Source organism: Triticum urartu, chromosome 6, assembly GCF_003073215.2.
Source record: "Triticum urartu cultivar G1812 chromosome 6, Tu2.1, whole genome shotgun sequence".
NCBI lineage: Eukaryota > Viridiplantae > Streptophyta > Magnoliopsida > Poales > Poaceae > Triticum > Triticum urartu.
In genome coordinates, this window is record NC_053027.1 from 471,601,355 (window position 1) to 471,618,150 (window position 16,796).

Sequence of the window (16,796 nt, forward strand, 5' to 3'; positions counted from 1 at the left end):
TAGTCATATATGGAGTATAATATCGAAAATCATCTTATATTTCTGAATGGAGGTAGTAATAAAATATGGTTTCTGTTTGAATTAGAACCAGGTCCGCGGTGTAGATGAAGTTCTCAAAGTCATGCCATGTGAACTGGAAGACCTGATGATGAGTTCTACTACTGAACTATCCAGCTGCTGTGTCCTTGTCGCCACGTGTCCTGAACTAGTGTTTTCTTGTAGCATTGTTGTCAAGCGTGTTCTCGAGGCTGTACTTGACCACAACAATTTCCTGGCTGTGCCTTCGATTACGAAGGGTGTGGTTCTTGAAAAGCTTCCGAACAAATCTGATGCGGCCTGTCTTCATCATCATGTTTATGAGTGGAAAGACCACTTTGTTAGGTTCTCCAAGGTTGACAAGATGGTGATGGTGCATGTAGACATCTCACACGAAGTCCATGGCCTAGTTAGTTATGCGGGGTTCATCCTGTAGGTCGGTGGCAAAAAATAGTCTGCAGAGTTTAGTTAGTGCAACTTTGCTTGTCTGTAGTAAGTACTATTGTTCAGTACTTGATTTGTGTTTGTGAACCCTGTATTGTTTATTAGTATTGCCGCTTTTGGTGTGTGGTCAGTCCTGAGAACGGTCTATGTTAATGTCTGTCCACTCAATTCAGTCTGTATATTTTGAAGTATCCATATCATATTTTTTGTGAGGACGGTCTATCAATTATGGTTACACTCCGATATCTGTATGCATTACAGGGTTTATCGCACCCACCAGGATTTCCAGCCCCATGGATGTTCGGTCCATACGATTTGTCACGACCTTTGGACTGTCCTGCTTGTGGGAGTAGGCGGGGCCCCTGCATGCCACGCATAGTTGAACGATCAATCTTCTGTTTAGTACTTCAACATAGTGATTTCCTGGTAAGGATTCACTCGTGTCACATCAAGTAAATCTTATTGATTTACTGTCTAAATCTTATTGATTTAATGTCATGTTTTCTTTCTTTTCCTGCAATTTTACGATGCAGGTTTTGCCATGTGACATTCATCATAGAATAAACCATTTGGTTTGCTCTATGATGGCTATTTTTGCAGGTTTCACTTCTTATGTCGTGTCAGTAACGAAGGCATTGTCCATCATATTAGTAGAAAAAATTGGATCAGTCTGTTGTCTGAGTACAAGCTGAATCCCTATGATGAACTGCAATTTGGTTTAACAAAAACACCACAATTGGTCCTTCTCGCATTTAAAAGAAATGAAGAAAAAGACTGGATCACGGTCACGGATCCTAGTCAAGTTAGAAAGCTGATCATAGCAGACCAGACACGATCGCCGTTGTCTCGCACAGATCGAGCACCGACAGTTGCTCTAGCACTGACAGCGGCAACAGCTCAGTCTGATCCAGCTGAGGATTGGGCACCGACCGCGTCAGCGGATCAGTCTGATCTACCGGAGGATCGGGCATCGACACCGGCACCAGCTCTACAAGGAGCACCATCTCCGGCAGCAGCAGCGGCTTCGGCACCTGCACCAACACTTGCACTTGCATCTGCTCTGGCCCGTGCAGTTGCACCGGCAACAGACTGGGCTGCAGTTCGCACTTCATATACCAAAGTCCTTACAAAAACCGACATGTCCACCTTCTTGGTAAGCATTGGCCGCCCAAGTGCTTCGTTCTTTTTTCTTTCCATGTTGTTTCACATGATTCACTGTGTTGATCTAACTGTTTGGGTATGTCTTCTTGTTTGCAAATAGAGAATTCCTAGAGCAACAAGGGAGTCGTTCAACAATCCGGGCGACCGCGGCCAAGTTTCTCTTACCATGCGCAGCCTTGGTGTGAATGAACCTGCTCAATATATCGTAAGTACAAAGGATGGTCGCATGATGATTGATGCTAAAGGATGGTCAAGGTTCAAATCTAAATCACATCTTGCGGTAGGGGATGATGTCAAAGTCAAACTTTCTCGGCAAGGAGAGCTGGTCCAAATCAACTTTGAAATTCTTCAGTAGCAGCACGCAACTGCCTAACTGATCTATCCTCCGAGAGATTTTGATGTAATAATCTGGCATGGTGAAACAAGTGTCCTGTGTGTATAAGTAGTACGATAGTATTATTTATCACATGGCATATCGTTGATAGAATTGCAACTCTGATTGCTGGTTAGGAACTGTCATTCGATTTCATTCCAACAGCTGCCATGCTTTATTCAATTTTGTGTATTCGCCTTGCGACAACATCTAAAACCAGCGCCGTATCGATCGCTTGCAATATGAAAAGCGCTGAGGTAGAACACATGGGCCCCCAAACATGTAGGGTCGGCCTGCGGCCCAAAGTCCAGAACCTGGTTTCGAGAAGCACTAGCTTAGTGCAGAAGTGGCGTCCTCCTCCTGCTGTGGGTTGGGCGAAGATGAATGTTGATGCTGCGTTATCTTGCAATGGTGAAAGGGGAGCCCTGGCAGTTGTGAGCCGGGATCATACATGCTTCTTCCTTGGAGCATCGGCACTGGTGTGTGAAAGTGTTACTGATCCAGAGATCCTAGATGCAATGGCATGTTGCGAGGGGCTATCTCTGGCTCTTGACTTAAACCTGCAACAAGTTCAGATTAGCACCGATTGTTCAGCAACAGTCAAGCATATCGGAGAGGCATACTTGGGGCCCAGCAAAGTTATTATGGACGAGATCAAGATGAAGAAGAATATGTTCCAAACCATGGAGATCATACATGAAAAACGCGAGTGTAATGTTGATGCCCATGTGCTCGCAAAAGCTGCTACTTATTTGCCCTGTGGACGCCATCTTTGGCTCACAGGAACCCCCGAAATTATTTGTATACCTATGACTGTTAATCTTCAATAAAGCAACTTTTATCCCTCAAAAAAAACATCTGAGTATTATATTCTCAGCTGAACCCCATAATGCCCGTGTGTTGCAGAGGGAGTATTTTTCTCGGCAAGGTGAGCCTGTGATATAAAAGATTTGTATATTTCTTTACAGAGGGAGTATCTCTCTGTCAAAAAATATATTTATGTGTAACTAGTTACTCCTGTCTTTCTACCTCCTTTCGCTGATATGTGGGGCAACCGGCAACGGGGTCCATGTGCCATATGCACAAATTAGAGTGCACAACTTCACAGTAGACACACTCCGGTCGTAGCACCGCAGTAATGCCCAATGAGTCGTCAAATCACAACCCCCCTTTCCAGCTTTAGCAGTAAGCTGGACGGACGAAGCGGCAATATTTCACTGGGCCTAAATCCCTTTCTCCCTCGTCTGCTTGTTCAGAGAAAACCCCCTCTCAGCGATTGCGTAGGGTTTTCTCATGGAGAACCAGGTACGAATTCTTCATCCATCCCCGATAAACCCAAGTCCCTTGGTCGCAGGTAATCCTAGGATGGCAGCCACCGCCGTTGATGCATTTTTCTTCCTACTGAATCTAGTGTGTTTCATTTGCAGTGCCCAAAGTGCGAGTACCCTACAGGTTTCTGCGCCCTCGGCGAGATGCCACACTTGTTCCTTCTCATCCTAACACAACATTTTGAAATGCGCACAGTATGTTCCTAGAATCCTCTTTTCTATCCGGGAGGGTGGGGTTTTTTTGAACATGTTGTGTTCTCATATTATTTTTCCTGCAGTGTATTATTTGCTCTGCCAGAACACATGTACTCAAGATGCTCGGCCTTGCCATAACTGAATACACTAGTTTAATGGTCACAGTGAAGACAAGCCATGGATATAAGTTCTGAGTTGGGTTCATGAACCAAGAAGATCGCTGCTTTTTTTATGGCCGAACTTGGATAAACTTTCTCAAGTGTTACAGACTGAAAGTTGGTGTGCGAATGTTGATGGAAATAGCAGAACCTGGTCTCATCTTCACTGTGATCTTCCACCCCGACGTCGTTCCAATTGTTCATCCATGTTAGTTTTGTATCTGGTTCTTGCTTGTTGCCTCGATTACTTCTTAATCCACCTATTCTGTCTAACTAATCACAATTTAACTTTAGAAGTAGCAACGAATCTCTCACGAAGATGCTACTTCTAAATAATATTTTCTTATAATTGGTGGCACGTGTAGGTTTTTTCAGAGTAAAGCAGTCTGCTCGTTTGTTACTCTGTAATAACTCGGCTGTTACTAATGGCACTGAAGTTGAATGGATCGACATCCACAAGTTCCTACACTTTATTGACCGTCTTGAGGTCCTTGTGGGGCGTTTCAATGGTTGAAGGCCACGTGGGATATGTGTGCCACTGCTGCACTCGTTGAACAGGTCCAACTGTGTCGAGAAACTTATGGTACGAGCTGTTTTCTGTTATATATGTTGTTCATAAACTATTGCTTATACACAATTTTACAGTTGTGATCTTCTTAAAACAGGAACTGCCGAGTTCTATTGTTCCTATACAGATGCTTGACCATGGTCGGGTCAGACTTGCGCTTGGTCACAACATGATGTTAATGTTGACCTACTCAATTCCCCTTGGAGGTGAAAAGATACTTATTCATGGGTGGTCTCGAATAATGAAGGCTCGTCCATCTTGGAGAATAGGACAGAAGATCATGTTCATGCTTTTCCATGGCTCTAAAGCGAATATCCTGTTTATTGACCACGTTGCGAGATGAAGCCGCTTTCAGAAGGTTGTGGATGCGCGGGGTGGCGCCTAGGCCTTGTCCTGGGGCTTGGCGGCCTCACCCTTGGTTAACTGTAGGAAAAGTAGCACTGTTCGAGGCGTGCTTTGTACGCTTGAACCTGTATAAGTACTCATACTGCTTTCAGCTTTGGTTGTTAAGTGCCCCTGCTGGTTTCAGTTAAGCTTGTTAAGTACTACAGTTTGTCGTGTTTCTTCAGTCCTGTCTTCCTCCAGTCGCCAAAACCAAACCAGCGCCGGCGGGGCCGCCTGCTTCCGCCTCCCACGGCTGGCTGCGCCTCAGCACACGCATCGCCGCCCCACCGTCTCCTAAATCGTTAACGCCGACGTCCTCCGCGCGCTTTGGTGCGCTCGCCGCGGCGCCGCCCTCTCGCATTGTCAACATGGTCAACAAACAACAGGAATCGGCAGAAGTACGTGGAGAGGATGACAGTAGGGGCCCACCATGTCAGCATATGGAAAAAATGCTTCCTCCTAGTGTTTTCCTGACATCTGGGACCCACGACATTGGGAGCGTATATAGTCAATAGACAAGAGAACAGCACAAGATCGGCTGACACCTGGGACGTAGCTACTTGAGCAATATTTTTTTTGTTTGGTATTGTTGAGATGGAGCAGGGTTTGAACTTGGTTGTGGCCCGTCTAGCCCAGGATTATATTTTATGTTCATCATGTGACCAGCCCAGCTTTCTTTGTGAAAATGAGCCCAGTTTATTTTTTCTGAAGAATACCCAATCCAGGCCTACTTATTTTTCTACGCCCTGATGGGCTGCAACTCTTTCAAGACGCCTGCAAATCTTGAAAGTAATATAAAATGGGTTGTAAATATAAAAACAGATGACAAATTGGCAATTACTTTATAATTTCTGAATTTTATTACATTTTCATATTCCTATTTCACTGGGCATTAACCTAATTTAAATATATCTTCAAAGTACTTTAAATCTGGCTGGACATTTCAGTATTAAAAATAGTTTGGAACCCATAGAAATATGCGAAATTGGCCCTGACCAACCAAAAAAAATGGCTGCAATAAATTGCATAAGAAGTTGCCATGAGCTATATATAAATTATTAAAAAAAGAGGGAGTGGTCTGACTTGTGGGCCTATTTAGTTGACGTGTATGCAAGATTTTTTTAGTTATTATATACGTCAACAAACGATTCTAGTAGACGTAACCGTTGGATGTCAATCCAACGGCCGTTATGTTTCTTCAATCTCTGATCTTTTTGCTCCAGCCGCCAAAGCAGCGCCGGCGGGACCGCCTGCTCCCGCCTCCCGTGGCCGGCTGTGCTGCCGCGCAGGCCTCAGTGCCCCCTACTACTCCCACCGATGGCCAGGGCATCCCTATACTCACCCACACCCCATGTTATTCTGCGGTGACGGCAGCCTCACACCATAGCCGAACCGGTGAACGCTCGTACTCCTCTCCGCGTGGGCATCCACTGCCGCGTCTTCCTCGGCTCCGCGTCGTCCCCTTCCTATGCCTCGCCGTCGTCCACCTCCGTGGTGCTCTCGGCGCGACGCAGTCAATGTGGTCAACGACCGACTTTCATCGGAAGAGTACTGTACGTGGAGAGGCTGACAACTGGGTCCACGGCAGCCGCAAGGAAGTGCCTCCTTATTACGCGCAAAATAATTATTCCTCCACCTGACAGCGAGGACCCATCGGACAGGCCACCAGTATTTTGTGAAAAAAAATCGTTTCCCCCTGACTGCTGGGACCCACCGAACGGGCCACCGTATTTCGAGAAAAAACATTCCCCCCGCTGTCAGCTCGGACCCACCAGAAGTGCCTCCTTATTACGCACAAAAAATGAATACTCCCCCGGCTAGCTGGGACCCACCTTGGTGGGAGGCTGACTTGTGGGCCTACTAAGTTGACGGGGACGAAGGGCTTTGTCAACTTAGTCAATATGAACGATTCTAGATCCAGTGACCGTACGATGTCCATCCAACGGCCGTAGTGCTTCTTCAACCTCTGGTCTTCTTGCTCCAGCCGCCCAAAGCAGCGCCGGTTGTGCCGCATGCTCCTGCCTCCCGTGGCCGGCTGTGCTGCCGCGGAGGCCTCACCAGCCCCTACTATTCCCACCGCTGGCCAGGCCCTACGGCGGCGACAGCCTCACACCACAGCCGAACCAGTGAACCCTCATACTCCTCTCTGCGCGGGCTTCCACTGCCGCGTCATCCCTGGCTCCGTGTCGTCCCCTTCCTAGGCCTCGCCGTCGTCCACCGCCGTGGTGCTCTCGGCGCGACGTGGTCAATGTGGTCAACGACCGACTTCCATCGGAAGAGTACTGTGCGTGGAGACGCTGACAGCTGGGTCCACGGCCGCAGCAAGGAAGTGCCTCCTTATTACGTGCAAAATAATTATTCCTCCACCTGACAGCGGGGACCCACCGGACGGGCCACCGTGTTTCGCGAAAAAAACGTTTGCCCCTGACTGCTGGGACCCACCAGCTACATCTTCGCACGCAAGAAAGTGCCTGACAGTCGGGACCCACCTGGTCGAAGCATACGTAGCGTTGTCATTCTGGTCGCGAACGTGTACGTACATATATACTGGTCGATGTAGAGGCGCGCACGTGTCGTAGTAGAGGCGCGCACGTAGCATGTACACGTACGTACAGCAGCCAGGGTGCAAGAAAGAAAATACAGCCACATATGTGTACATACGAGCGGGGTCTCGAACACCTACTCGCGCATACGTATTGCCAGGGCTCGTGTACATGGCTGGGTCGGAACGGAGAAACAGCGTAGTCGTCGTGTTCATGGGGAGGCAACAGAATGCGTCGTGTTCATCGGGAGGGCTTGGACGGAACAGGCGATGGAAACGAGGCCTGACGTACCGCAGAATGGAGAAAACGTCCTTGTGTTCGACTGACCACGTTCGAAACGGGATCCTATTCATCGGGAGGGGTCTGGCGTACCGCGAAACGGAGGAAACAGACCTCCTACGGTCGAAACGGGGGTCCTGTTGATCGGGAGGGGTGTGGCGTACCGCAAAACGGATGAAACGGACTTGTGTTGTAGCGCTATGGTCGAAACGGGGGTCCTGTTCATCGGAAGGGGTGTGGCGTACCGCAAAACGGGACTCCACGGGATACTGTTCATCTCCACCGTCGACCCCCTCCAGCCTCCACGAGCTACTCTTCATCCACCGTCGGCCTCCTCCAGCCTCCACCTGCGACTGTTCATCCACGGGCTCCTATTCATCCAGCCTCCACCGCGCGCTACTCCACCGGCTACTGTTCAATCAGCCCTCTCCACGGGCTCCTGTTCAACCACCCCTCCATGGGCTACTGTTCATCCTGCCCTCCACCGTCTACTGTTCATCCTGCCCTCCACGGGGTGGTCCTGTTCATCCAGCCCTCCACGGAGTCCTGTTCATCCAGCCCCAACCGGCTCGATCGATCGGGGTCCTGTTCATCCAACCCCACCGGGAACTGTTCATCCACCCCTCCCCCCCCCCCCCCCCCCCCCCCCGCAACGCTCACTGTTAATCCAGAGCCAGCATCAATCGGCTTCAGTTAGCAGCAGTAGCGAAGGAATCGCTTGATCGGGTTCAGTTAATAGCCATCGATCGATCGCTCGGGTTCAATAACGCGTAGCCTGCAGTGCAATCGCTCGGGTTCAGTTAGAGCCCAACGCCTCGCTCGGGTTCAGTTAGAGCCAACGCCTCGCACACACGCGCGTACGTGTACGAGAGAAACGCGCATCGCTCGGCCCCCGACCTCCCACCGTAACCGGGAACTCCCTGAAATTTTCCTCGCCCTCACTTCTACCACGGTTTTTTCCGTCATGGACGGCCCAAAGAATGTCATGCAGCTGCGTCTTCGGCCCGCCCAGGACGAAAAACCCATTTTCTGTCATGATTTTTTGTCATAGAAGTAGGAGCCGACCACATCTATGATGATACCGGGTTTTGTCACAATTATCGTCATAGAAGTGTCATATGTATGACAGAAAAAAAATTCGTTCGGCCCAAAATGTCACGAATGTATCTTTTTTTGTAGTGCTGCCCTAAGATCATATCCAGAGGGCCACCATCCAAGGACAATGATTTGCAGGATAAATAACTTTAATCTATTCGAAAACAAGGTATCCAGACCATATATAAAATGTATTTGTTAGATCAAGATCATTAATGAGGCAATTACTCACTTTGTTGTTTGCCTAGGAAACTATATTCCGTTGTTCGGCAAGGATGACCATGTTCTCACCTCTGCCCACCTGGTGGTTCATGTACTGCTCACGGTGTTTTCGTCATGTTCGTATTGGTCATGGATCTACTCTAAGTACCCCTGTCTACGAATGCAGCCAGCTCTGCCCAGGAGTTATGCCTATACTCGGGTGTGTGTCAATCTCCTGGTATATTTGTCTTAATTCATTTGAGCTGCTAACTTACAAGCTTTGTTGTCCATGCTTATGAAATAGGTACCAACTCTGTATGGTCTGTACAGATGGAACCGACGAGGCAGGGTTCATTCTCATTGGTCAAACTGCTCAGCAGTTGATAGGGGCAACTGCTTTGCATGTTGTGCGCAACAACCAACCTGACAATGAGCCTGTCAATAATGTCTATCATGCTGCTTCTCAGATGATCTTTCCGCCGAAACAGTTCAAGTCATTGTGCTCAATGAGATTCAAGTTTGTTGTGCATGTTACCAGTGATAGTTTCAAATCAAGACATCCGACATTTCACGTTCAGCAAATCGAAGATTACATTATTCTGAAGCCACATCTATCGTCTCTTGATGTTGCCATCCCTGGTGTTTACTAATTAGAGGTTAGGGCTGCGGTGATGGCTGACTAGGGGGTAAAAGCCTCTGTACTGATCACAAACATGGGGTTTGGCTCCCTTATTGTGATAGTTTTCTGTAACCGAATATGTATGGACTGAATCATGCCAGCCAGACTTATGCTTCTCTATCTATGTATATATTATTACTCTATATGGTGTTTGGGCTACTGTTCTGTACAAAACCCTAGCTAAGCATTCCCTTGTCACTGGTTACGATTTCTGTTATGCTTGGAGTCTCTTAGATAACATATATTTTGTGCTTGACACTATTTGAGCGATATTTTACCATGAAGTTATGGTATCTCTTAATGTTCATGATTTCTTGGTTTTTTTATAAGCATGACTCATCTTTACTTTGTATGGCAGATGATCTACTGCACAATTGTGTTCACTTTTCTTTTTCAATAGTCAGTTAAATTCACATGATAACCAGAGACAAATGCTGACGGGCTAAATTCAGATACTTCGGCCAGCAACTTGGCCCATTCAGGCGGCCACGGTCTGAACATCTCACATGCCACCGCGCCCTATAAAATATCTCGCTAGGGCATCCCATTTCCACTCTTCAAATAGAATCGATTTGCTCCACCCTTCCACTGTTCTCTGGCGGTGCTTTGCCCTCTTCATCCACCCAAGGTTAGATGCTCAGCTCTCTTCCCTTTCCATTTACATCCAATCGATTGCAACCGATGTATAAGCGTGGCAACGACGGCGCTATGATTTTACAGCAGGATCCGTTCCAGCTCGAGATGAACTCAAACGCCCGGAGGGGGCTCTTCTCCACGATGCCGGTGACCAGCGCGCACAGTTTCCGTTCGGCCTTATCCCCGACGAGTAAGGTAACTCTCTTTGGTTTCGAGCTAGAACTAGGGAATCTATATACCTACTTCTGGCTAGAGCAGTCCTCTCTACAGAACATAATTGATATAGGCTAAAATCATGAATGCCTACCATATTTGTGTAGCATGGATTAGGCATGTCTAGATGCTCTATCATATTGATGTACTTCAGAATTCTACTTCTAATTTCATGCACGGTGTCGTCCGGCTTCCTCATAGTGATGGTGATATGTATCTTCGTTTATATGGCCTCTTCACTGTTTGGTAGTATTTCATGGAATGCCTCATTGGTATATTTAATTAAAATAGACTTCAGTTATTTAAATGTGATAGATGCATTGGCTTTAGGCAGTCCCCCTCTTTTCATGCTCCCAGTACTTCTTGCCCCGTTTGTACGTTCTTTCCATTTAGATGTCCTTTACATAACAGTCCTACATACTACACAATTATCTATGATCTACTAAATGCTATATCTTATATCCTTAAGGTCAGGGACACTGTCAAGGTCAGCGCAAAGATGATGCTGAATGTTGTTCTTGCTGAAATGGGCTTGTCCGAGGCCAAGTTCAAGACCTACACGTGTGAATATGGGCTTGTGGGTGCCACTGTGTATTTCTGGCAATCATCAGAGCCAACTAGAGTTCATGGCAAGCCAGCTACGAATGTTGATGAGGCTATGCAGAGTGCTGCAACTAAATGTCTCGAGCATCTTGCGGGAGCCATGGAGATAGAGTTCGATTGCCCACAAGTAAAGAATATGAAAGTTGAGATGACACGGCTGTCACGCAATATTGATGACAGGGACAGCCAGATCAGGTGCCTAAAGGCAAAGCTAAAGAAGAAGGATGGGCAGGTCAGGGACCTAAGCAGGGGCTGGGGTTCATTTGCTGATGACATATACAATTCTGGAGCTCGTATTGAGAAAACGGCAGTCAACTATCTGCCTTCAGGAGATACTTCAGGTTCTTCTTCTGTTGTGAGTGATGTGGCATGGGATTTCTATGGTATCAGTCAGGAAGCCGAGGACCTCACCCAGATTTCTTTGATGGCGTCTGATGCGGTCCGGACCATAGGCATCTATCCATATGACGCGGAGTCTGACTGCTCTGAGTTTGATGAGTTCCCAGGTTTCTATCCTTCTGATGACGCCGAGGAAAACCGTCGTGGAAGCTTCCTTGATGACGAAGACTTCCTCTTCGACGAGAATGACTGAAACTTCAGGCACAGGAAGAAACGGAGGCCCTTTTGGTTTATCGAGAACCTTCGCTTAATTGTCGAGCTAAGCTTCGGTGCCTCCATGAAAGGGTTGTGAATCAATGCAATATGCACCTGTCCAACCTTAGTGTAGATTATTTGTAATCGGTACTATGCCCCAGTATTTCTAGATGGATGATAGCAGGCAATATATACCTGCATAAGACTACTACCCTTCGCTATTGTAATTGTAATCGGTACTATCTAGATGGATGATAGCAGGCGATGTATATCTGCATAAGACTACTACCCCTTAGCTCTCTGATTTATGAACCTGTCTAGTGTTTAGTTTGGTATTACGTATGTACCTCTTCTACTTCTGCTTGTCACTAAGGTTACTTTTCTGTTTCTCTTGCTGTATTTCTCTTGTGACAATCCAGCTTCCTATTTTATATTACAACACACGTACGTAATGGATACACTTGGGCTCTGCTTCTCTATGTTGATATGAAAGCATGTAACGTGTTTCTTTCGTTTTCAACAGGAGGCAACAATCTAGGCCCATATAGACACAACGAAAGGCCCGTTTCTTTGTCCAGTGCCTTATAAAGGACGAGAAGGGCTGACCTAATATCCTTGGCTCCCTCCACAGAACCTGGCGGTGCAAGAGAAGTGCCTTCTAGCACGAAGCTCCGGGCAGAAAGGAACTCTCCAGGAAAGGTAAAGAGCAAGTTCTTTTCACCTGCGATCTTTGGAGCTTCACTTTGTTTTCAGTTTTCCCACCTCCAGTCCTTTTAATGCCAGCACGTTCCTTCTGCAGCAAATTTCCCTATGGATGGAGACGAGGTCTTCGACCGGGCCTCGCTTGGATCTACATCGTCGGTGAACAAAATAATCCATCCATATGTTCAGGTTAGTCAAACTTCACCGCCTTTTTCCCAGTAGCTTTACTCTCTGCAAATATTCTGGGCGTACTACTCTGATTCCAAAGCATGTAGTGAGATAGATGGATCCAAACTCTGTATATATGTCTTACGCAATAAAAAATGATGCAGATTGGTCCAGCCACTGTAAGGGCGCCAGCCAGAATAATGCTTAGTCTCCTGTTAGAGCGGCTTAACATACCTGACGCCATTTACCGTCGAAGGCCATACTCACATGACACAGTCAGTGTCACAGTGCTCTTCTACACCTCTCCACCGATTAATGGAGTCAGTCCACCACAGATGACAATTACCGGTGTTCGCTCTGCCAATCAGGAAGTGGCAGAAGATTCTGCGGCTGTGGCAGCCATCAGGTACATGGAAAACGCTACAAACACTATCGTGATCGATCTAAACTATGCAGGGTTCAAAAGGATGCAGCAAGACAATGGTTATCTCAGACTCAGACTTAACGAGGCGTTTGAGGCGATAGACAAGCTTTCTAAAGGCTGCTTAATTGCTGTCAGATACATGTGTGCCTTCTCAGATCAGCTTCACAATGTTATCGCGCATGCCTTTCCACCTGCTCGTGCTGTGGACAAAACCACCAATGAAACCCTTATGAACATTGAAGTGGTGGCGAATAATCTGAAGGACAGAAGCCACCATTTAGAGAAAAAACTATACAAGGTTAAAAGACAGGCTCAGGCACGAGAGCATGAGATATTCGCACCGGTACGGCTTACCGTGTATTCCTATTGTTCATCATGCAGGTTGGATTTTACTAATAACAATCGAACCTTCCTTACACAGGTCATTCGCCGGCGATGATCAGGTGGTGCCAAGAACAGCTTGCTTCGACGCTGATGATGTTGCCACTATGTCTTAATTAGCTTCTGTTAGAGGGTTTACCTTTTGCAATAGTGCCTTATGCCTCGTGAAAACTGTTTGATGCCTAAGCCTTTTGTACAAATACCTACCATTGAATGTTATGTTGCATCAAAATGATGCCCAGTTTGAAAAATGTCAGTCCCTGTTAGCCTTGTATGTGATTTACTTGCTCAAAATTCATCTCACCAACGCTTTGTCTGCTTCTCCCGCCCTATCTCACTCAATTATATGCCCTGCTTCTTTTAATCGGGTTGTGGTTTTACTTTGTGCCTGACTCCTGCTGTTTTTAGTCAAGATAAATACTCAACTCCTGCTGTTTTTAGTGAGGATAGATACATGTACAACTAAGCATGCTAAACTTATGCGGCTGGCACTCGTGATTGCTCACATCGTTTGCACCGGGCACCGCGCGCCGGGGCGCGCTCCTGGTCTGCTACTACAAAAGAGAAGGCTGGTCATGGGCATGAGGTAGAAGGCGTCCACCATTACATTGGCCCTGGGTCGAGCGTTGAAGCCACAGGTGCAACACTAATAGCACATCTAGCCCCTTAAGTGTGTTTTAGTGTTGATGACATATTATTGGAGTGACTAACACTCGAACTAAGTGATCCTCTGGTGTTTAGTCTCATATGATGAAAATTATGGAGGTGAGAAACACCTCGATTTAAAAAGGAAAAAGGGGCCGGCATATTGAAAAAAGCCAAAGATCTTTGTTTTATTTAAGTCACAGGAAAGTCACACTATAAGAGAGGTTGAGGTCATGTATAAGTGTGGGGATCATGAACTATATTTTCCATATGAAACCCACACCCAAAAAACATACACAAAAGCCTCTTCATTAACCCCTCCATAAAAATCCTCTTGGCATCTTTCTAGAGATATCCCGGAGCTTCGGGGTCCGTGGTGCTCCGAGAACCTAACCCCTGGACCTCTAGGGGTCCCCTTGGTTGTGGCTAGACACTTCGAGTCATCAGGGTCCCTGGCCCTCATGCCTTTAAGGTTCATCCTGGTTTTGCCTTTGGATAGGCCAGACATCCTCGGTCTCGTGGGACATCAACCACTATCTAAGCCGAGGTTCGGGCTTGCTATTTATTACGGGTTATGTTTATTATTTTCATGATTGGCGGTCTGTTTTCGTCCTTTCTAAAACACATCACACAAGTAGATTTTGGAGAGCATGACAGTGTAGGTGCTTGATGTGAAGGAATCTGTCGAGGTTTGCACCCCTGCAATGTCTTATGGCAGTTCGAATATATGAAATTTCTGAGTACATACGCGAAATTTCAGAGAGCATCACACAAGTAGATTTCGGAGTACATACACGAAATTTCTGAGTATCTATGAGTGTTTGTGTTGCATATAAATAATAGTCGCTCTGTTCACAAATATAAGATATTTTAAATTTCAATATAGACTATATACAGACTAAAATAAATAAACAAGCACATTAAACTGTGTCTATATGCAATCGATTCATAAAAAAGTTAGAACATCTTATAGTGAACGGAGGGAGTAGCTTTTTATTTATCCATCCGATGCATCACAACCTCCACAAGTAAAGTCACTAAACAAACAGATGGTGCATACAAGGTACAGTCACAGTGCTCATAAAGCTCATATCACTTTGCTTTTCACTTCTTAGATCTTCTTCTCTCAAAGTCCCTTTCGTTGTGCACCCGAGCAGTATATACCCAGAAGTCTTTGTTCAGTGTTTCCGTCGTCCGTGTATATCCCCCCCCCCCCCCCCCCCCCCCCCTTCTTCTTGCTTTTTCCTATCTACTACACACATGAACACGACGTAACATGGAGGTGACTACCAACCATCACACACACTTTGCGGCCTTTCCATGCCGCTCACCACTCGATCGATCCACGCAAAAGCCAGCCTCGCACACGTCCCCCCACCCACCGTTCGCCCCCAGCTTTACTGCACCTGCATGAGACTACATCGATCGATCCTCTGGTCCTTCGACACATCGCCGCGTTGCAAAGCGGCTGACGCTTTGGCCGACCTCTTATCGCGGTACCGCTTCACATGCCTCGGCTCGTCCTACGTGCGCGCGCACCACGGGCACACACCACACCAGCTGACTAAGCTCAGGTCAGCTCAGCTCCGCTCGCCACTGCTCTATCGCGCTCTGGACTCACCTGGATGCGACAGGGATGGCGGACACCAGCACCTTCGCGGCGCCCCCGCCCCCGTGGATGCCATCCCCTGCGATGTTCTTCACGCCGCCCGCGCTGCCGGGCTACTACCAGGGCTCCGCGGCGGGCACCGTGCCGGAGGCGCCTCGGGAGGGCGGGGGCTCCATCGGCACGTTCTTTGGCGTGCTCGCGGCCGTCCTGGTGCTCACCGCGGTGTCCTGCGTCTTTGGCCGCGTGTGCCGGGCGCAGGCCGAGGGACCCGACGAGGTGTACGACTGCGCGAGGCTGTCGCGGCGATGGCGCTGGTGGAGCGCGTCTCCCCGGATCGTCAGGCGCGGGGCCAAGCCGCCGCCCGTGGAGGAGGTGCCTGCCGCGCTGCCGCTGCCGGAGCCATGAAGTGTTCGTTAAGCTGCCGGTCATCCGGTTCCTGCTGGCGTGTTCTTGTTCAGTGCAGGCTCCGGTTAGCACAGTAAGTAGTAGTGATCCGTCTTAGACTCTTAGTGTATCTACGCCAGTACGGAGTACATCGTTGTGCTCTCCGTGCCATTGGAGGATTTTCTTGATAGATTTATGTCCTCGTTCCTTTGTACTCGGGTTACTCAAAATAATAATGCACTTCTGATTACCAACATTCCCTTGTTAAACTCATCGCCGGCGGTTCTTTTGCGCTTCATGTGTTGCAACGTTTGCGATCCACGGGTGTCCGAGCCAATCGCGCCGGAATGTTAGGTGTGCATGGATTGGTGGTGACAATAAAGAATGTACTCCACCCACCACATGGATATGGAAGGATTGTCCATGAACTACCACTGCCACTACCACCAACCAAGCCAAATATTACCAATACCATATCTTGCCGATCTTCCATCTTGCTGAAAGCCAATTAGAGCAATCATCACGGCCTTCACTAGTGTCCCTTTCACGGTAGCTTCTTCACGTAGGAAAACCTCCGAAATGGAATGTGTGACTGTCAGTACTCTAGTCTAGCTAAAATAAGCAAAAGGATGGTTGGAGGTGACTTGGCAGCAACTAAAGCAGGGACGCACCCAGGCGAGAGTGACATTTCTATTTCTTTCGGAATCACTAAAAAACTGACGTTGGATTTTTAAGCACTCTCGAGTGAACACGCGAGCTGCCGTCGGATCTATTGCACTGATCTTGAAGCGGGCGCCGGATGACACGTCATCAAAGATAATTGTTTGATGTATATGTTGTTCCTTGCCAATGATTTTTCCCTCCTCATGTTGTCCTCTGGGGGAGACTACGACATATCCTCTTCCCTGCTCCTACTTCCTCTATTCCTAGGTGGTGCTGCGGCGACACACCAGACTCCAGCGAGTCACCCGTGGGATGAGGAGGCATCGGTGT

At 47.6% G+C, this 16,796-nt stretch overlaps 2 protein-coding genes across 2 annotated transcripts; both read left to right on the forward strand.

Moving 5' to 3' along the window:
- Positions 1–10,077: 10,077 nt before the first annotated feature.
- On the forward strand, positions 10,078–11,859 carry LOC125514313. Its single transcript, XM_048679627.1, has 2 exons — positions 10,078–10,275; positions 10,763–11,859. Exons 1-2 carry the CDS (start codon positions 10,078–10,080, stop codon positions 11,486–11,488), a joined length of 924 nt encoding a protein of 307 aa, XP_048535584.1. The 3' UTR covers positions 11,489–11,859.
- A 139-nt stretch (positions 11,860–11,998) lies between these two features.
- On the forward strand, positions 11,999–15,001 carry LOC125514314. Its single transcript, XM_048679628.1, has 3 exons — positions 11,999–12,381; positions 12,525–13,127; positions 13,206–15,001. The coding sequence occupies exons 1-3, from the start codon at positions 12,301–12,303 to the stop codon at positions 13,221–13,223; spliced, it is 702 nt and encodes a 233-aa protein (XP_048535585.1). The 5' UTR covers positions 11,999–12,300; the 3' UTR covers positions 13,224–15,001.
- The last annotated feature ends 1,795 nt before the right edge of the window (positions 15,002–16,796 follow it).

Coding starts and splice junctions, on each gene's coding strand:
- LOC125514313 (XM_048679627.1), top strand. CDS start 10,078: ATGCTCAGCTCTCTTCCCTTTCCATTTACATCCAATCGATTGCAACCG. Junction 10,276..10,762: donor CCTTATCCCCGACGAGTAAG/GTAACTCTCTTT, acceptor TATATCCTTAAG/GTCAGGGACACTGTCAAGGT.
- LOC125514314 (XM_048679628.1), top strand. CDS start 12,301: ATGGATGGAGACGAGGTCTTCGACCGGGCCTCGCTTGGATCTACATCG. Junction 12,382..12,524: donor TAATCCATCCATATGTTCAG/GTTAGTCAAACT, acceptor AAAATGATGCAG/ATTGGTCCAGCCACTGTAAG.